Genomic DNA, 21,446 nt, shown 5'->3' with positions numbered 1-21,446 from the left:
GTATGTGGTGCTGGCCGTGCGCGGATCTGACCTGCCAGGTAGTGCCCCCCTGGACACCCCTTCGCCACCCACTAGTCCACCCCCCTGGCCCTCACCGAAGCCCCCCTGGCCAGCAGCATGGCTCCCGCCCGACTGTGGCAGCTGTGGACACAGTCCGCAGCTGCTAGGCCGTGTTCCCGACCATTGAGACCACACGTCAACCGGGCAGTCGAGAACCGCTTTGGAGGGGACGCAGCATGCGCAATCTGTCTAAAACAGGCACCGCCCCCGATTTGGTCGTAAAAATAGGTTCTCCATCCCATTGCCGATTACAAAGTCGGCATTAGCAAATGGAAAATCCCGCCCTTTGTTCTTCTCAGCAGTTGGGGTCATGAGTTTGGACGATGTTGTCCAAAGAGCCTTGGTGAGTTGAGTTGCTGCAATGCATCTTGTAGATATTGCACACTACTGCTATTGTGCACAGATGTTGGAGGGACTGACCATTTAAGGTGGTGGATGAGGTGCTGATCAATCAGGCTACATTGTGCTAGATGGTGTTTGGCTTCTAGTGTTCTGCTGCACACATCCAGGCAAATGGAGTAGCCTCGTGAACAGGCTTTGGGGAGGCAGCAGCTGAAATAATTACTGCAGAATTCCCAGCCTCTGTTGCTGCAATATTTAAATGGCTGCACAACCCATAATACTGACAGTGGGGGATTCAGTAATTGCAATGCAATTGAATGTCCAAGGGAGATAGTTATATCATATTTTATTGCAAATGGTCATTGCCTGACCCAAATCTTACTTGCCACTTATCAGCCAAACCTTGGATGTTGTCCAAGTCTTGCTGCATTTGGACATGGACTGCTTCCTTTTCTGAGGAGTTGTGAATTGTACTGAATACAGTATAATCATCAGCAAACAGTCTCATGCCTGAAAGTCATTGATACAGCAACTGAAGATTGTTGCACCTAGCAGACCATCCCACCTCCTGAGGTCAGCTATCTTTCCATGTTTGGAACAAGGCTATATATGAGGTTAACAGCTGAATGGGCCTGGTAGAACTCAAGTAGAGCATCATTGAGAAAATTAGTGCTCTGTAAGTGTCACTTGAGAGCACTGTTGATAACACTTTTCCATCACTTTGCTGATGATCAAGAGTAGACTGATGATTCAGTAATTGGCCAGATTGAATTTGTCCTGCATTTTTGTGGCCAAAAATTAACCATCCAGGGGTCGGAAGAGGGCTTCCACAAGAAGTGGAAGCCATTCTCTAATTTGTTCCAGGACCTGTTTGAAGCCAACAGCTAATAGAGAGGGGGGAGGGGGGGGCACAGACGAGCCACAGATCGTAAAGGGAAAGGGGGGAGTGCTATGGGGAAGTGGGCTGAGGGGGGACAAAAACACATGAAAAGTCCATGGGACACAAGGGGCAAAGCCGCAGGGGGACAGGTCCAAGGACAAACGGAGGATCAGAGGGAGCAGCAATATGTGGGGAAACACAAGCTAGGGCCAACAATAGATAGGGCAACTCAGGCAAAATAGGGCCCACAGCCTCTGAAGTGGGGCAAAAGGGAAATTAAATATGTTTAGCGATCCTCATTTAACACAGAACAGTACAGCACAGAACAGGCCCTTCGGCCCTCAATGTTGTACCGAGCCATGATCACCCTACTCAAACCCACGTATCCACCCTATACCCATAACCCAACAACCCCCCCCTCCTTAACCTTACTTTTATTAGGACACTACGGGCAATTTTGCATGGCCAATCCACCTAACCCGCACATCTTTGGACTGTGGGAGGAAACCCACGCACACACGGGGAGGACGTGCAGACTCCACACAGACAGTGACCCAGCCGGGAATCGAACCTGGGACCCTGGAGCTGTGAAGCATTTATGCTAACCACCATGCTACCCTGCTGCCCTTTGTTTGTGCTTTGTTTTTATTTTCTCTTGTGTAACTTTGCCTTGATTGCTTTCGTAAAATATTATACACGGGTACAACACTTGTAATTTAATGTTCAAACTGAAATACGTAACAAAAAATGAAAACCAATAAAAACATTTATTTAAAAAGTTCGGACATACGAGGGCAATTTCCCACATTATTGGACAATGTCCGCGATGTAGCTGTCCTGGAATGACAGCTAGGAGGGTAGTTAGTTTTACAGCACAAATCTTCAATTCTTGTCGTCATGTTGTCCAATGGCCGTGACTGCATTCAGTTAAGGTGGATAATCCGCTCGGCACTTTTTTAATAATAAATAATATAATGTTTATTGGCTTACATTAACACTGCAATGAAGTTACTGAGACAATCCCCGAGTCACCACATTCCGGCACCTGTTCAGGTACAGTGAGGGAGAATTCAGAATGTCCAATTCACCTAACAGCACGTCTTTTGGGACTTGTGGGAGGAAACCAGAGCACCCGGGCCTTTGCTTCCACAAGGACTGCGGGGCGTTCGTTCCTACTCGTAGTGTCGTGGATAGATGCATCTGCGGCAGGTAGATTGGTGAGGATCAAGTAGGCTTTTTGCGCTTGTTCTTTCCTCAACAACTGTCACAGTCCCAGTCAGGCAGATATGTCTTTTATGATTCAGCCAGTTTGATTGGTCAATGGTGGTGCTACTGAGCCACTCTTGCATATTGCAGTCGTCTACCCAGAGTACCTTCCATGACCGGGCCACCCTTAGTGCTTCCAGTGATATTCAATGTGGGGGAGTACTGATGCATCTGCTGAAGGTGGCAGGTGGTAATTAGCAGGGGGTTTCCTTGCCCATATTTGAGCTTAATTCCTTGAGACTTCAAGGGGTCCAGAGTCTTTTTTGAAAATAAATCTAGAGTACCCAATTTTTTTTTCTCCAATTAAGGGGCAATTTAGCGTGGCCAATACCCCTAGCCTGCACATCTTTGGGTTGTAGGAGTGAGATCCACGCAGATACGAGAGAATGTGCAAATTCGACACAGAGAGTGACCCAGGGCTGGGATCAAATCTGGGCCCTTGGTGTTGTGAGGCAGCAGTGCTAACCACTGCCCCACTGTGCTGCCCCGGGGTCCAGAGTCAATGTTGAGAATGTCCCAAGTGTAAACCGCTGTGCAGCCACCTTTCCCAATGGGCCGAGACATCTAGGGGTGGTGATAGAGGTGTCTAGAACAGTGTGTTAGGTATGATTCAGTGAGTACGACTATGTCAGACTGGTGCTTGCTTAGTCTGTGGAAAAGCTCTTCCAATTCCAGGTGTTAGTAAGGAGGATTTTGTAGGGTTGACTGGGTACAGCGTCCTGTTGTCATTTCTGGAGCCTAGGTCGATATCGGGATCTGTCCAGTTTTCTGTAATACTTTTGTACAATTGAGTAGCTTGCTAGTTGAGTTAACCAAAGTGTATTGGTCTGGAGTCACATGAAGGCCAGGCTGGGCAAGGCTGGCAGATTTCCTAGCATAAGGGCAGTGATGAACCAGATGCATTTTATGACAATCTTATAGCTTTATGGTCATTTCAGAGACCACATTTTAATTCCGGATTTATTAATGAACTGAATTGAAATTCCACCAGCTGCTCTGGTAGGATTTGAACACATCTCCCTGGAACATGAGCCTGGGTCCCAGAATCACAAGTCCACAATCCCTGTGCAAATGACACTCTGAAATTAGGCATTTTATGGGACTGCAGTGTCTGGGAATGGTTTCCTAAGACTGCCCCTTGTGCCATGTGGTGAATTGCTCCTTCAACAGCACTAAAAGCACAAAGCCAGCATCGGAGGCTTATATGTTGTATCCATGAACCCTTTGTTTCATATGGACGGAATTTTTTTTCAAATTATTTATTTGTGAAATAAATTGCTAACAGCAGCACCCAAATCTGGATGGTGAGTTAACTTCATAAATAATACAAGCCCTTGCAATCCATGTGTCAATATTTAGGGGACAACCTCAGTTACCATTCTTTTAAAAATCAGGGGCTGGATTCTCCGGTCAGCCGGAGAATCACATTTCCCGACCGAATTGGGGCGACGCCGCTTTTGTGATGTCCCAACAAAGCACAATGTATCGACAGCCTCAGGCCATTGCTTCAGGCCCACCCCCGATGCTCCGCCCCTGACCGGCCAAGTTCCCGACGGCGCGGGATACGTGTGGTCTCGTCCATCAGGAACTCGACATGGCGGCTGCAGACTCAGTCCAGTGTCACCACAGTTGGGGGAGGGCCAATCTGCGGGCAGGTGGGACATTTATTCGGGGCTGGGGGCACTGTGTTTGGGTAGTCCAGGGCGCATGAGCCAGCCAAAGGGGGGGGGGGGGACTATTTTGCAGTCTGGATCCGCAAGCGGCCACCGCCAGGTTGCACGGCGTGGCCGCTGCAGGCCGCCACTGTGTGCATGTGCGGCCACGGACCCAGCAATTCTCCGGGGCGTATCAGCAGCTAGAGCCGGGTGCTCTATGCTGCCTTCCTGCTAGCCACCAACAAAACGGGGAATCGGTGGCCGTTTTTCTGCCAGCGTGGAGACATAGCCCCAGAATCGGAGAATCCAGCCCCAGGTCTTTCCAATAAACATATCATTCAACCATTCAATTTCCATTCTTTAAACACTCAAAGGATGGAGTCTAAATCTAACCTGGACTCATAGTTCATGTAACAACGAAATTCATTTGCTAAATTCCTATTGTGTTCTGGGAGAAATTTGGACATTTTCACAGAAAGTAACTTTGCTGCTAGGTCCTCCATGATGGCACCTGAAATAGAAAAATTCAAATATTATTATAAATAGATTACTTACCAAGTGGCAGTTCTAAGCCCAGGCAGATAATTTTGATTCTCTGTTTAATTGCTTAAAGCATCAAAGAGGAGCCCAATCAGTTATGAGCGGGAAAGTACTTTAAAAATATGAAAACCAATAAAAATATATATTTTTCATGTTATGAGCGGAAATCTTGGCCGATTTCTCATATTTTCTAATTGTGGGCCACAACTAAATGGAGCAAACTCAACACCATCTCAGCTGACAGCAGTGTTATGTGAGAGTACCTTTAATAAATGGGTGTTTATAAATGGGTGTGTATATAAGTATCTGTAGTGAGAGTACCTTTAAGAAATGGGTGTTTATTACTGCAGTGATGTCAGAGAGTGGGTGGAGCTGGGCTGTCTGTCAGCTTTTTACTTTTGTTTTAGGCTGTTTGCTGCAGGGTGTGTTTTAGTTTCGTTTTCAGAGCTGGAAAGCTGCAGTCAAACCAGAAGGTGTATGAATCTCTGTAATCTAAAGACTGTAAATCGATCCTGGTGATTTAAAACTAATAACAGTAGTGACTTTAACCTGATGTGCTTCTGGTAAAAGGTGTTTTAAGACTTATGGATGTTAAAAGGAAAGCTTAAAGTATTTGAATTAATGGTTGCTAAGACGTTCACTGTACGTTTTAAAAAGATTAACTTGAATTCATAGAATAAACATTGTTTTGTTGAAAATACTTTTCAATTTCTGCTGTGCCACACCTATAGTGTGGGCAGTGTGCTCCCCGTACCACAATCTATTAAAAGTTGTGGGTCAGATGAACTCCATGATACACTTTGGGGTTCTCTAAATCCTGGCCCATAACACCAGTTAAAACCAGCTAAACAAAGACAGATAAATTGGGGGGAAATTTGGGACTTTTCTGTTCTGTTCTTGTCACACTATTTCCTCACTCAACCAATAAGTTTATATTTATATAATGTGTTTCAAATAATGAAACATCACAAGTCACTTATGTAGAAGGATCATTTAGATCTGAAACATGAACTCAGTTTCTCTCTCCACAGATGATAGAATCTGCACTGTAAATTCTATCTATGGTGGCACTGTAAAGTCTATCTATGGTGCAAGACCTGCTGAGTTTATCCAGCTTATTCTGGTTTTATTACTTCGTAGGATTAATTGTGAGCACTGAACAGGAATTCAGAGGAAGTTTAGGGGTTGGGGAGGGAGAGAGGGATGGCCACCACCTAATTCAAAGATGGAAGTTTCCAGAAAGCTTTTGAAAGTGGGGTGGGATGAAGTTTAAGAGTTCCAGAGTGCAAAGAAAGAGTGACTGAAAACTTGGACACTCACGGTGAAGGGGAAAGAGAAGGGGAAATAAATCACCCATTAGACCAGAAAAGATGAGAGCACAGAACACAGAACTTAACATGACCACAGAGGTCAAGTACAGCAAATCCACAATTGCATTTGAAATCAAGTAGGGGATCAGTAAACTCATTACTACTCCCAGCATGTCCTTCAACATTCCACATTGAGCCATGGTTGGTCTCCTGGCTTAATGTGTGCATTGTGCGTCCAGAGAAAAAAAAAATGGGCAGCACGGTAGCATAGTAGTTATGACTGTAGCTTCACAGCGCCAAGGTCCCAGGTTCGATTGCTGGCTTGGGTCACTGTCTGCGCGGAGTATGTGTCTGGGTGGGTTTCCTCCCACAGTCCAAAGATGTTCAGGGTTAGTTGGATTGGCTATGCTAAATTGCCCTTAAGTGTCCAAAAAAGGTTAGGTGAGGTTATGGGGATAGGGTGGAGGTGTGGGCTTAGGTAGGGTGCTCTTTCCAAGGGCCGGTGCAGACTTGATGGACCGAATAGCCATGCTTGCTGTAAATTCTATGATGGTGATCAAGAAGTGAAGGATGTGCTGGGTCACATATTGCAGTGGTATACTATTCCTGATGGAACCATTGAAGCACAGTGTGCCAAGTTTTTGGCTGTTCCACCTGTCTAATTTGCCCCACCTTGCAAGTGCCACACTACCCACTGGAGGATATCCTCACAGTGAAGATAAAAGTTTAACTTCACAAGGAATATGGTCACTTCTACCAATTCTATTGTGGTCTACTGGATTTCTGTGCTATTCTGCACTTGTTTCGTCTCCTATAGCTGTCAGTTACAGTGGAGTAAATTTCACCGTCATTTCTACCACAAAATCCAGGCCATTGCCTTTAAAAAAAATATAAAGTGCAGGAATCAACAGCCAATTATTTGCTTTACTGCAAATCTGAGCCACAACACTGCTGTCAATTGAATCATGTCTGTAGACCCATCAAAACAGTGCAATTAATAAATTTATATTCGTATTCTTTCAATATCCAATATTAATGTATCATTAACTGCAAAAGGTTGGCAAATGATTTTCTATGGACACAATAGACTGAAAGATGTCCACATACCAGTACAAAGAAGAATCTTCCCTTTTGTTAGATACTTTACGGTTAGTGCTATTTTGCTGAGACACTCTTCTGAAAGGTAGGGTGGGTCAACGATCACTATATCGCAACTGTGAGATTGAAGATCTTCATGTAAATTCATCGGATAGTTATAGTCGTAGAAAAAAAACTCCTTTCCATAAACTGAAAACCGTTTGTCATACTCCAACAGAATAGCAGTGAACTCTCCATTCCAAAGCTGCTTCAATTTCTGGTAGACGCTTGGGGTACTGATGCAAGCTATTCTGAAATAGACATTACATAAATAAATTAGAATATTTCAATGTTTCACTTCTGTGTTTGGATTGAGATTTTTAGCCTCCAAATTCAGTCATAGGACGCTACTTGAAGCTTGGAAGTCTTTAATTTATGTTTTTAGGAGTTCCACCAGTGACCCAGGAAGATAGAAGGAAAAGTGGTGCTAATAGAAGATGCACAAGATTTTTCCCCCAAGTGGTTATATTTTTCAGATGTTTCTGGTGTTGCAATTAATTCTGCTTTGGGTCACTGAATGGTGTTAGCTTCATCCTGAATCATGTTCTTCCACTCAGCTTCAAGAATGGAGTCTGGGCAGCTCGGTGGCGCAGTGATTAGCGTTGCTGCCTCACGGCGCTGAGAACCTGGGTTTGATCCCAGCCCCGGGTCAACCCATACAATTTCAAGTGCATTTCAAAAGTGGCTTGCAGGGGCTGCACGGTGGCGCAGTGGGTTAGCCCTGCTGCCTCACGGTGCCGAGGTCCCAGGTTCAATCCCGGCTCTGGGTCACTGTCCGTGTGGAGTTTGCACATTCTCCCCGTGTTTGCGTGGGTTTCGTCCCCAAAACCCGGTAGATGTGCAGATGATGTGCAAAAGATGTGCAGGCCACGCTAAATTATCTATTAATTGGAAAAAATAAATTTGGTACTCTAAATTTATTTAAAAAAATAAAAAATAAAAAGTGGCTGACCGGCAGAGACCTTGAATGAATTTGCATGCCTCTGCCCAGATGGTTCTGAAGATTATTAGACCCAAGTATGGTACTGTGCCATTGAAACTAGGAAGGCCCTATGTTTACATTTGAGTGAGTCAGTTTCAGCTAGGCTGCACTCAGAAATGAGGGAATAAAATATTGGGCATAAGTCCCAATCCTGATCACGAATCAGAATTCTTCTAGAAATGTGGACACTGAATGGGGACAGGAATGAGCTCTGCTCTGCTGTCACTCATAGTTAAATACCTCAACAACACTCAATTTGTCCAGACTAAAACAATAGGCATTGTTTGCACATGGATTACACAGTTGCTTTTGTTTGGATCTTTAAGCTGTTAAATATTTATTCCCTTTTCGACTGCTGACACCAGCAGTTTGTTTTGTCTGGTTTTAGAACATAGAACATACAGTGCAGAAGGAGGCCATTTGGCCCATCGAGTCTGCACAGACCCACTTAAGCTCTCACTTCCACCCTATCCCCGTAACCCAATATCCCCTCCTAACCTTTTTTGGTCACTAAGGGCAATTTATCATGGCCAATCCACCTAACCTGCACGTCTTTGGACTGTGGGAGGGAACCGGAGCACCCAGGGGAAACCCACGCAGACACGGGGAGAACGTGCAGACTCCGTACAGACAATGACCCAGCAGGGAATCGAACCTGGGACCCTGGCACTGTGATGCCACAGTGCTAATCACTTGTGCTACCGCGCTGCCCTTGTTTTAATCAGCCATGATACCCGTAGTAACCCGATCAGCGTGAGCCTCAATGAAGAGTGTTGGCAGGATATACTTGATGGTGACATCAGATTTAATCCAAATCCTGCCCTCACCCAATGTCAACATTTTCAACTCTGGTGCCTGGATAGGGATCAGCCAATTTCCCCTCCTTAAGTCATAAGTGCTGTAACAATGTATAAATAACATTTTTGCCACTGTTTTTGAGATCAGCTATTTGAACAATATCAGGAATTGAATACAATTTCAGAATTCACATGTCTCACTTACTTCTTGAATGAACTTTGGTTTGCCTCGTGATTAAAATAAGACACCCTAGAAACATTAAGTTATCTGTAAAGCTGAAAGTATATAAATAAAAATATATATATATATACCTGCCGCCATTTGCTGCAGCTTCAATTGCCTCCTGGGCTAGCCGTAGAGCCGTTTCATCACTGTACCAAAACTGGCTTAATTGCTAGAAAAATAATTTCAGAAATTTAGCAACATTACTGGGTCAGTAGCCCTATTTAAAACTTGCAGTCAAAAATTAACATCCTAAACTATAATTCTATGCCAATGTCCCAATATCCACAACTATATTGAAATTATAATCAAGTTAGGTGCATTACCTAAAGATATTCTATGAAATCATATCTAAAGAAGTTAATTTAAAACAAAAACTACCAAGAAAAACAAATAATCTGAGCATGTATGCAAAAGTAATTGTTCGGACTAATTTGCAAAACTTGGTACATTGTAGATAGGAATCGCAGAAGTATACTGCCATTCACCCCACTGTACCTGTGCTATCTCTTTGAAAGTGATTCATCTCACTTCCCGGATCTTCCCACAGAACCCTGCACATATTTATTTTTTTAAGCAAACATTCAAATTACATTTCAAAGTTACAATTAAATCTGATTCCACCACCCTTTAGATGATGCTTTCTAGATCTTAAAAGTACTGAGTACAAACTCACCTCCACTACACCTTGCATTTTTTTTGCCAATGTCTATAAATTTGTGTTCTCTGGTTACCAATGCTCCAGCTATTGGTAACCAGAGAACACAAATTTACATCTACTCATAATTTAGATAACCTCTATTAAATATCTATATAGAATGCTATATAGATTCTCTATAGTGCAGAAGGAGGCCATACAGCCCATCGAGTCTGCACCAGCCTTTGCTCCGATAGAGCACCCTACCTAGCCCAATCCCCCGCTCCTATCCCCATAACCTCACCTAACGTTTTTGGGCAATATTAGCATGGCCAATTCACCTAACCTACACTCCTCGAATTGTGGGAGGAAACCGGAACAGCCGGAGGAAACCCACGCAGACACGGGGAAAAAGTGCAAACTCCACACAGACAGTGACCCAAGGTCGGAATCGAACCTGGGTCCCTTGCGCTGTGAGTCAGCAGTGCTAACCGCTGTGCTACCCTGCGTCTCCTTAACCATTATTAAAGCAGTGATCCCTGATCTCCCAGCACCAGTATTTAGATATTAATGGGCTATGGCTTAGCCCAATCTGTTACAAATGAAAAGAGCAGGACACTTTAAAATGAGCTTTTGAGTTCCTCCGAGCATTTATTTTCTGAGTAAACTATAATGTTTTTAATGGCACTGAGCTTTTTTTAAATAAATTTAGAGTACCCAATTCATTTTTTCCAATTAAGGGGCAATTTAGCGTGTTCCATCCACCTACCTTGCACATCTTTGGGCTGTGGGGGTGAAACCCACGAAAACACGGGAGAATGTGCAAACTCTACACGGACAGTGATCCAGAGCCGTGATCGAACCTGGGACCTTGGCGCCGTGAGACTGCAGTGCTAACCACTGCGCCACCATGCTGCCCGAATGGCACAGAGCTAGTAGCTTTAAGAGATCATTGGAAAATCAACATTTTGAGAAAATGGGAGATGTTTTTTCATGTACAGTTAGACTTAGAGTGTTCGGTTTTCAACAAAAGTCATTTTTTAAGGAATCTTTGTTTTGATGAAGATATGTCAGTCCCAGAAAATTTTAACACTTAGCAACTTGATTCACTGAAAGTTAGCATCAAGCATACTTAGGTAAATGATTGCTCACAAGAGTAAAGTTTACTCCGATCTGCTCCAGCAGTGCTCTTTAATCTACCTCCGAGATACCTACAAGTTATTCTATGGGGCCACCATGAGGCTATAATTTGTTTAAATTAAATGCATTTTGTGCTTTGCACTATTCATCAGCCTGCAATTATACTTAAATAAAATCCTAATGCCAACAGAGCCCACCAAGCTACGCTGGTGTACAATGTTATCAAAGAAAATGTTATTAAAGCTATATTGTTCCAGCTAAATTTCTGAAATAGATAGCCAAGTACAAATCAGCGGTATTTTACCCAGTCTTCTTCTATGGACCCAACAAGATAATTATTGAATCCTGCAAATTGTTTCTTCTGTTGATCCAGCTGGAATTCTTGCAAGGCAGCCAAAGCATGAACTGACAACCGAGTGTCATCATTATCATCACTGTCATTCATTCTGACAGCAAATTACCCTGGAACAAATCAAAAGGGTGTATAATATCCCAAATAATCCATTTTGATATAGAACATAGAACATAGAACTGTACAGCACAGAACAGGCCCTTCGGCCCTCGATGTTGTGCCGAGCAATGATCACCCTACTTAAACCCACGTAACCCGTATACCCGTAACCCAACAATCCCCCCATTAACCTTACTCTACAGGCAATTTAGCATGGCCAATCCACCTAACCCGCTCATCTTTGGACTGTGGGAGGAAACCGGAGCACCCGGAGGAAACCCACGCACACACGGGGAGGACGTGCAGACTCCACACAGACAGTGACCCAGCCGGGAATCGAACCTGGGACCCTGGAGCTGTGAAGCATTGATGCTAACCACCATGCTACCGTGAGGCCCCCCACCTTCCCTTGCTGGCTTCAATGTTAGGTGGTATAGTTAATGTTCTCCCTCCTCAGGTTTTGTCCCTCTCTCTTTTAAATCTGCCATTACCTCTCGCCCGGAAAAGACCCTTGACCCCACCACCCTTACAAACCACTGCCTTATTTCCAACTTTCCTGTCCTTTCCAAACTTCTTCAATGTGTTGCCTCTCAAATTTCCCAGAATTCCATGTTTGAATCAATCTAATCAGTTTTCAGCCCAGCGACTGCACCAAAATCTCAAGCTCACACAGTGATCCTTTGTGACTGTGGTAAAGGCAAACTATCCCTCCTTGTCCTTCTCCATATATTGGCAGACTTTGACATGGTTGATCACCTCCTCCAATGCCTCTGCACCATTGCCCAGCTGATTGCATTTATTTGGCTCCATTATTGTCCATCTAATTGTATTACATGAAATAGCTTCTCTTCCTGCTCCCACATCGTTACCTCTGGCCTATTCTTTGTCCCTTCCTATTTCCCATATACATGCTTTGCTTTGCTGACATCATCCAAAAAATAGCATTATTTTTCACATGTACACTGATGGCACTCTGCTCTACTTCACTCGCACCTCTCTGGGCTCCTCCATCTTTTCCAAACGTAACAAATTCAAGTATATAACCAGTCAATATGTCCCAATGTTCAATAAGATTAAGGCTGGTCTTGGGCTTCAATTCCACTTTCCCACCTATTTTCCGTATCCCTTCATTTCCTGAGACACCAAGAATTGCCCATCTCAGCCTCAAATATATTCAATGATAGCAGATCTACACCTCTCCGAGGCAGAGAATTCCAAAGATTTACAAACCTTTGAAGAAATTCCTTCTCATTTTTGTCTTAAATAGTAAGCCCTTTATCCCAAAACTGTGTCCCTTGTTCTAGATTTCCCAGCCAGGGGAATAATGTTTCAGCATATACCCTGATAGCTCCTTCGTAACTTTATATGTTCCAATGAAATGAAAAATGAAATGAAAATCGCTTATTGTCACGAGTAGGCTTCAAATGAAGTTACTGTGAAAAGCCCCTAGTCGCCACATTCCGGCGCCTGTTCGGGGAGGCTGTTACGGGAATCGAACCGTGCTGCTGGCCCCCTTGGTCTGCTTTCAAAGCCAGCGATTTAGCCCTGTGCTAAACAGCCCCATCAATGAGATCACCTCTGTCTTCTAAACCCCTAAGAATATAGACTTTACTCAGCCTCTCACCATAGACAACCCTCTCACCCCAGGGACCAATCTAGTAAACCTCTACCGCACCATCTGCAATGCAAATATAACCTTCCTTAAATATGGAGACCTAAATTCTACACACTAATCCAGGTCTGGTCTCTCCAAAGCCCTGTATAATTGTAGCAAACTTCTATACTTATTCCTTACACTAAAGGCCAACATACCATTTGCTTTTCTAATTGTTAGCTGTACCTGCATACTAACTTTTTGTGTTCCTTGTATGAATACATTCAAGTCTATCTGAATATCAACATTTACAAGTTTCGCAACTTTTAAAATATTCTGCTTCTCTATTCTTAAGAGCAAGGTGAATAATTTTACACCTCCCAACATTATCGTGCATCTGCAATTGTAGCCTACTCACTGAACCCATCTATATCTTTTTGCAACCATTTTGTGTTTTCCTCACAACATTCATTCCCGCCTAGCTTTGTATCATCAGCAAAGTTAGATACATTAGTCTCTGTCTCTTCATCCAAGTTGGTGAGACATGACCTTCCCCATATAAAAGCATGCTGCCTGTCGCTGACTCGTCCATTTCCCTCCAAATGTGCATACATCCTGTCCCTCAGTATCTTTTCCAAAAGCTTCCCCACCACTGATGTCAAGCTCACTGGCCTATAATTTGCTGAATTATCACTGCTTCCTTTCTTAAACAAGGGAATAACTAGCTATTATCCAGTTTTCTGGAACCTTGCCAGTGGTGAAAGAGGAGTGAAGATATCTGTTAAGGCCCCAGCTATTTCTCCCCTTGCCTCCCGCAGTAACATGGGATAGATCCCATCCAAGTTCCTGGTTTCTCTCTCCTTCCTTTCTTGAATAACTGTGTTATGTTTACTAACTTGCAATCTGCTGGGTCATTCTCAGAATCTAAGGAATTTTGGAAAATCATAATCAGTACATCCTGCAACACTATCTCTGCAGCTCTCTCTTTTAGAACCTTAGGATGAGGATTATTATGATTGGGGATTTGTCGGATTTTGGTAGCTTGCGCTTCTCCAGTACTTTTTTCTCTGCTGACAGTAATTACCTTAATTTACTTACATTTATTAGGCTCTAGGTTACTCTCTATTTCTGGTACCTAACTTGTGACTTCTACGAAGATGGACAAAAATATTTGTTCTTCTCAGTGAATACTTTACTAATTTTAGATATTACTAATTAACCCTGACACATTGCACAATACTAAATCTGAAATTTTTCATCTCCTGCTGGTTCCACAACTTATAGCTCCAGGAAACTATCACAAAAATATTCTACAGACTCATCTTCCAGGCCACTTTGCCAATTGGATTTGCCTAGTCTCTATGAAGATTACAGTATCCCACAACAATAACACTGCCGTTGTTAAAAGCTCCAATAATGTCTTGTTTAATGCAGTGTCCAAGGTATAACTATTATTAGGGGTCTATAAACAGCCCTCACCAACATTATTCCACCTTGCTATTCCTAAACATCACCGATACTGATTCTACCTCTTGATACTCTGAGCAGGATCTTTTCTCACTAATGTTTTATGTCATCCTTCACTCTCGGGGTATCCTCCTCCTTTGCCATTGTTTTTTTCTGTACCCAGATTATTTATTTCCCAACCTTGGTCACCTTTCTGTATTGGAAATTAGATCTAAACCATTTATTTCTACTTGTGCCACTTACTGCTGCTAAATTACTAGAATGCTCATCAGACATCCAGTACTGGATGAGCAGAAATGTATCCAATTAAATATTGGGAAGACAACATTTATTGTTTTTGATCCCAGCTAAAAGCTCTGTTCCCTGGCTACCTTCTCCCTGGCGAGGGCCTCAGGCTCTTTGCATATCTGATCTCAACCACATTAGCAAGAGCATGTATTTTCACCTAGGAATAGGGACAGGAGTATAATCATTTAGCTCCTGAGCAACTTTTTTGGCTCTGCATCTCCCAGAGCTCTGGTTTTGCTTATGAGGCAGCCAACATGCTCTCCAATGTGAAGCAATGGAATCAAGAGAGAGAAAATATCCGGGACTACGAAATTTATGATTGTTTGTGCCTGTTCCACTATTCAATTAAATCATGATTGATCTGCAACCTAACTCCATTACCTCATATTTGTTAATATCTCCTTAATGTCATCCAACTACGTGCCTACCACTGAAACCCTCATTCATGCCATTGATTTTACTATTCCAAAATACCTTAAGCCAGTGTCCCAGATTCTTCCCTCTACCAACTTGAGTTCACTCAAAACAATGTCCTTACTCACACTCACTGACCTATCAACCCTGGGCTCACGAACCTACAATGGCACTCAGTTAAGCAATGCCTTGATGTTAAACATCTCATTCTTGTTTTTAAATCCCTCCATGGCCTTGCCCCACCCCAACTCTGTAAGCTTCTGCCCAACGGTCCACTGAGATATCTGTGCTTATCGAATTCTGCCCTCTTGAACTTCCCCATTTTAACTGCTCCATCACTGTGTGGCCATGCCTTCAGTTGCCTAGGTCCGAAGCTCAGCATTTCTTCCCTAAATTTCTCTGTCTGTCAAGGTCTGAAATTGTTGAAATCAATGTTGAGTACAGAACGCTCGAAAGTACCTAATCAGAAACTGAGATTAACTGGAATACTGCAGCAGGCAGCAATGGACCATAAACTTTGTCCCCCATGTTACTTCCGTTTATTTTTGCCATGTGCCAGTTTGAATCTTGTTTTTCATATTTTTAGCTTGTGGACAGAGTTGTTCATTATTCTGCCATTCACAATCATTTATTTACTCTCCCCCACCACCCATGCTATCCCAGACTTTTCTTCTCCTCCCCCCACCTTTAAATGACATGACACCTATTGCATTTCTACCTTCCTTCAGTTCTGAAGTCATATTCCACTCAAAACACGTTTCCCTCACCACAGATGTTGCCAAATCTGCTAAGTATTTCTAGCACGGTGTTTTTATTTCAAATTTCCAGCACCTGCAACCCTTTGCTTTTATGTTGGTGGTCTTGTGAATTTTCATTTGAATCACTACACCAGTTGGACGAACCAAGCTCCAGGTATGCACTCCCTCCTTCTGGATGCTTCACTGTATGTTGGGAGCTTTTCCTTCAATGACGATAAAAAAGGAAAATGCTGGAAACACTCAGCAGGTCAGGCAGCATACATAGCAAGAGTAACACAGTTGTTTAATTCCAATGACAGAGGAAAAGAGGTGTGGATGTTTATGAGATGATTTCATACTAGATTATCCCAAACGTCTTCCAGTTCTGAAAGGTTGCAGGTGCCATGTGTCAGTGTGATAAAAACAGAGAATGCTGGGAATGGTCAGTTGCTCTGGTAGTTTAGAAATCATAGAATTCCTACAGTGCAGGAGGCCAATCAGCCCATCAACCCTCTGGAAGAGCACTCTGCCCTATCATTGTAACCCCACCTATCCTGCACATCTTTGGACTGTGGGACGAAACCGGAGCACCCAGAGGAAACCCACGCAGACACGGGAAGAAAGTGTAAACTCCACACAGACAGTCACCCGAGGCTGGAATTGAACCCGGGTTCAAATCAACCTGAAAGGTTAACTCTCACTCTCTCTGTAGATGTGGCACAGTAGTTAGCACTGCTGCCTCACAGCACCAGGGACCCACATTCAATTCCAGCCTTGGGTGACTGTGTGGAGTTTCCACTTTCTTCCTGTGTCTGCTCCGATTTCCTCCCACATTCCAAAGATGATAATAATCTTTATTAGCGTCACAAGTAGGCTTCCATTAACACTGCCAAGAAGTTACTGTGAAAATCCCTTAGTTGTCACATTCCGGCACCTGTTCGGGTACACATAGGGAGAATTCAGAATGTCCAATTCACCTAACAGCACATCTTTTGGGACTTGTGTGGGAGGAAACCGGAGCACCCGGAGGAAACCCACACAGACACGGGGAGAACGTGCAAACTCCACATAGACAGTGATCCAAACCAGGAATCGAACCTTGCTAACCACTGTGCTACCGATACGCAAGATAGGTGGGGTTACAAAGATAGGGTAGAGTGTTCTTTCAGAAGGTCGGTGCAGACTCGATGGGCTAAATGGTCTCCTGCACTGTAGGAATTCTATGATTTCTGAAGTGCCAGAGCAACTGACCATTCCCAGCATTCTGTTTTTATCATACTGCAGCCTCGCCTTCTTCATTTAATCCACGATTAAACCCTCAACAGCAGAATCCTGTACTCACAAAACACGTTCCACCAGGCCTTGACCTTTCCCCTTTGACATCTGAGCCACCAAGTAGACGGTAGAGGAAGTGACGCAATGGCACGCGGCGTTAGAGGAAGTGGCGCAAGCAACGGTGATCCGGAAGTGTCTTGTCACTTCGGCAGGTTGCGAGGTGAAAGGTCGGAGGACGTGAGCAGCAGCGGCCAGGTGGTGGTTATCCATCTTCGGCATTTTCTTTCAAAATGAAGAGGCCAAATGCATTTGCAAGGAGCTCGTTACTGAAGAGCAATAATGGAACCAGGGGAAGAACTGAATTCCTTGGGTTTAAAATAGAGGCGAAAATCAAATGAGGATTTACGAAGAAGCCTATTTTTCTACTGCACTGTCGGATTTATGTTATGGCTAATTTTAAGATGTCCAATATTAGGTGTTCAAATGGTCAGAAGAATAAAAGCAAAATATTGCAGATGCTGGAAATTTAAAATAAAAACAGAAAAATGCTGGAAAAGCTCGGTTGGTCTGTGGAGGGAGTTAAAATTTAGAGTCCCAATGACTCTTCAAAGCGGTTTCTCTCTCCATTGATGCTGCCAGACCTACTGAGTTTTTCCAGCTGTTTGTTTTTATGATGGAAGAAACAAGTTTATCTTGATTCATTCACTGGTACAAGGAATGCCTTATTGATTTTTCATGGATATTCCTAATCACCTTTCCCAAATTGATTTTAGGCATATACATACAAAATCTGAGAAAGTTCTGCTTCCAGAGTTTTATTCAAAACCTTGCATTTTTCTTTTTCACAAAGCAGACATGCATTTTATTAACAGAACTCCTGTTTCAGATTTTAACATGCAGTTTTTCATTTTTTGTTGATGCACAAGATACATAATATAGAGCAGCTCAGAGAAACTTGCTAATTTTTCTTTTCCTCCAATGAACACGTAACACTTCTTGATACAGAGAAAAGATCAAAATGATGGTCGTAAATCCATGTCCTACCTACATAATCACAGAACGTTACAGTACAGGAGGAGGCCATTCGTTGTGATACCAAGTCAATACTATGATGTTTGAATTGCACTACACTTAACGGGAAATAGGAACACAAGACGATCGACTTCATTATTCAGTACGATCATGGATGATTTGGGATTTCAACTCCACTGTTCTGTCTGCTCCTCATATCCCTGGATTCCCTGAGTTCTTCATAAGAATAGAAAGTTAAGTAGTCCAATCTGAAACTAGAGTCCTAAATCTAAAGAAAGCAAACCACAAAAGCATGAGCCCGGGTTGGCTGTGATAGATTGGGTAACTGCATTGAAAAGCATGACAATGGATAGGCAATGGCTAATGCTCAAGGAACAAATATATGCATTGCAACAGTTACACATTCCTTTCTGGCACAAAAACAACAGGCAAAGTAGCCAACCATGGCTAACAAAAAACTTGAGGCTAATAATGGATCCATAGAGGAATCACACAAAGTTGCTAGAAAAAGTAGCAAGCCTGAGAATTGGGAGCAGTTTAGAATTCAGCAAAGGAGGTCCAAGAGATTGATTAAAAGGGGAAAAATATTGGAAATGTCTTTTATGCTATGTTCATGTTGTTAGTTATTATTATAAAAACTATAAATACCCTAATAAAATGTGTTAAAAGGGGAAAAATAGAGTATGGGAGCAAACTGAAAAGGAACATAAACTGGTCGGTAAAAGATTCTATAAGTATGAAAAAAGAGAAAGATTAGTGATTACAGTCCGAAACAGGAGAATTTAAATAGAGAACAAGGAAATCGCGGTGCAATAAAACAACTTTAGTTTTGTCTTCAGTGAAGGCACACAACTTTGCAGAAATGCCAGGGAAACAACTATCTAGTGAGGAGGAATAGAAGGAAATTAGTAAAAATTACTGGAGAAAGTAATGGGGCGAAAGCCGATAAATCACCAGGGTCGAATAATCTACATTCCAGGGTACTAAAGGAGGTGACCATGGGAACCGAGGATGTATTGGTTATAATTTTCCAAAATTCTGAAAATTCATTAGTCACCTCTCATTCCACACACAATTTTATGAGTGAGCATTCCTGGTTCAAAGTCTCACTAAATAGGACTGTATATCAGGAGTTTAGATGCAGAGGTCAGCATGCTGGATTCATGCTTGTGTGCTTTTCTGACTACTCCACTGCCTCTGCTTTAGTTGGGTCAGCATCAAAATCTAATGTCTATACTCCCCCAATATTTGTATGGTTTGTGCTAGCTAAACCAGTCATGACCTGCTGAATTGATCATTCTGATAACGAAAACTTAAAAATGGAAATTATCTAAAGATCTTGAAGATTTCAAGTGATAGGCCTGAGACTATTTCCTTAGGGAGCTTGTTCCATTGTATCGGTGTCCGTGGACAGAAAGATTTTTGCGACGCACTGTATTGGAAACAAACGGTCTTTGTAGTTTGTGTGGTTGGCTACCTTGTGTTTTGTCATTGCCAAAAGGCATCAAGTACTTGTTTCTCACCAGTCCATTCCATATTTTACAGAACATGGCTAGCTTATTTTTCTCCTCCTTTGATATAGATTCACATTATAAATCTTCAATCAAGATTGAGACATTGGTGTTTCCCATATCAATTTGTATAATCCTCTTTGGATCACTTCAATCTTATTTACGTCTCTCACCACATAAGGATTCTCCCACACAACTTGCATACCCCAGGACTGGATGAACAAATGTTTGGTCAGCTATAGCTTGGGTATTTTGTTGCAAGACCAAAGATAATCCAAGAATCTAGTTTGATTTGGATGTCATCTACTAAATGTGGAATCCCCATCAAAGGTTTTTATGATTAACACCCAGGTATGGTTGTATATCTACCTGTTGGATGATTTGATTATTCAACTCAAAGCTACCTGTTGATAGATCACTTTTGTGAATACACATGACATAGCATGTTTTGCATTAAATGCTATCTCCCATTGGTCTTGCTAATTTTGCAATTCAGATCATCTTGTAGTAAATTGTTAAGCCTTTTCCCCTAGATGCGTAAATCCACACAGTCATCTAAAAATAATTGCACCGTTTTTTTAATGTGTTGGTTCAGTCATTTATTGTATTTTTAAAAAAGAAATTTAGATTACCCAATTATTTTTTTTTCCCAATTAAGGGGCAATTTAGTGTGGTCAATCCACCTAACCTGCACATCTTTTGGGTTGTGGGGGCGAGACTCACGCAGACACGGGGAGAAAGTGTGAACTCCACACAGACAATGACCCGGGGTCATTTATGTATATCAAGAAGAAAATAAAGGTCAGTCCCAATCTGTGTTCCCATCATGGAAAGCTCCACACCAGGAATGTTACAAGATGTTCTCTTTTCATTTCCATAACTGGCAACAGCTCTCCTCACTTCACATGGTTCACTAATGAACATAAAAGAGTTAATAATGGCAAGGTGTTCAGCCTAGACAGTGTAGCCATCACCGTTCCATCCAAACTTTATGCATAAGTACAACTGATTACTGAATGCAAGGAGGTATTAAAATACATTTTATTAGAAAAACTGGTCCTGAAAAGTCCAAAAAAAACTCAAAAATGTTTCACTTGTTTTCTTTTAGAACTGCAGTTTGCAACTACTATATTATGTATTTTTCCAGATGAGATTTCTTCCTTTCCAATATATATATACACAGACACTTACATATAGGATAGCTACCTCAATTGAAAACCAGAACTTCCAACATTTTGGTCAACAGATTCAGGAAATTATATATACAGTTATTTACATAAGTTTCATTCAATTTAAATTAACAGCAGCTCATTAAACATTGGAATTTCAACAATGTAGCAATGTTCAGATCCCCCTACACCTTAATGCAAATGTAGAAAATAATTTGTTTTTCATACATAGGAAATTTCAAACATCACCAGTTCATAAAAGCTACAACTTTATTGTGAAGTTGATGCTTTTAATTTTGTGCTCAACCTGTAGTTATGTTAAGGTAATAGAATCATCAATAAACACTAATATGGCAGAAGAAGAAATAAAAGCAACATTTGGTGACTGGAATGAATGTTCAGAGGGCAGACTCTAAACAATATAATTTCTTGCATCAAGCCAACAGCATCTTCATTAACTAATTTATAAAGCATACACAGCAACCAAAACAAATGTTTTTAATACTCATCACTTCTGAAGTAAACGGTTGGATATGATT

The 21,446-nt window shown here is 42.3% G+C and overlaps 1 protein-coding gene across 3 annotated transcripts; it reads right to left on the bottom strand.

The window, feature by feature from the left end:
• Window positions 1-1,983: 1,983 nt before the first annotated feature.
• On the bottom strand, window positions 1,984-17,350 carry eef1akmt1 (EEF1A lysine methyltransferase 1). 3 transcript variants are annotated; one of them, XM_038818567.1, is made up of 6 exons: window positions 17,263-17,350; window positions 11,274-11,431; window positions 9,282-9,364; window positions 7,161-7,441; window positions 4,597-4,714; window positions 1,984-2,233 (listed from the first exon to the last, which is right to left on the bottom strand). In XM_038818567.1, the coding sequence occupies exons 2-6, from the start codon at window positions 11,412-11,414 to the stop codon at window positions 2,206-2,208; spliced, it is 651 nt and encodes a 216-aa protein (XP_038674495.1). In that variant the 5' UTR covers window positions 11,415-11,431; window positions 17,263-17,350; the 3' UTR covers window positions 1,984-2,205. The 3 variants fall into 3 exon arrangements, with proteins under 3 accessions (XP_038674495.1, XP_038674496.1, XP_038674497.1); XM_038818568.1 differs by lacking the exon at window positions 17,263-17,350 and adding an exon at window positions 16,015-16,316; XM_038818569.1 differs by having other exon boundaries at window positions 1,984-4,714.
• Window positions 17,351-21,446: the final 4,096 nt, after the last annotated feature.

Source organism: Scyliorhinus canicula, chromosome 14 (genome assembly GCF_902713615.1).
Source record: "Scyliorhinus canicula chromosome 14, sScyCan1.1, whole genome shotgun sequence".
In the NCBI taxonomy this organism is placed as follows: Eukaryota; Metazoa; Chordata; class Chondrichthyes; order Carcharhiniformes; family Scyliorhinidae; genus Scyliorhinus; species Scyliorhinus canicula.
This window is presented reverse-complemented; position numbering and strand designations above follow the sequence as displayed.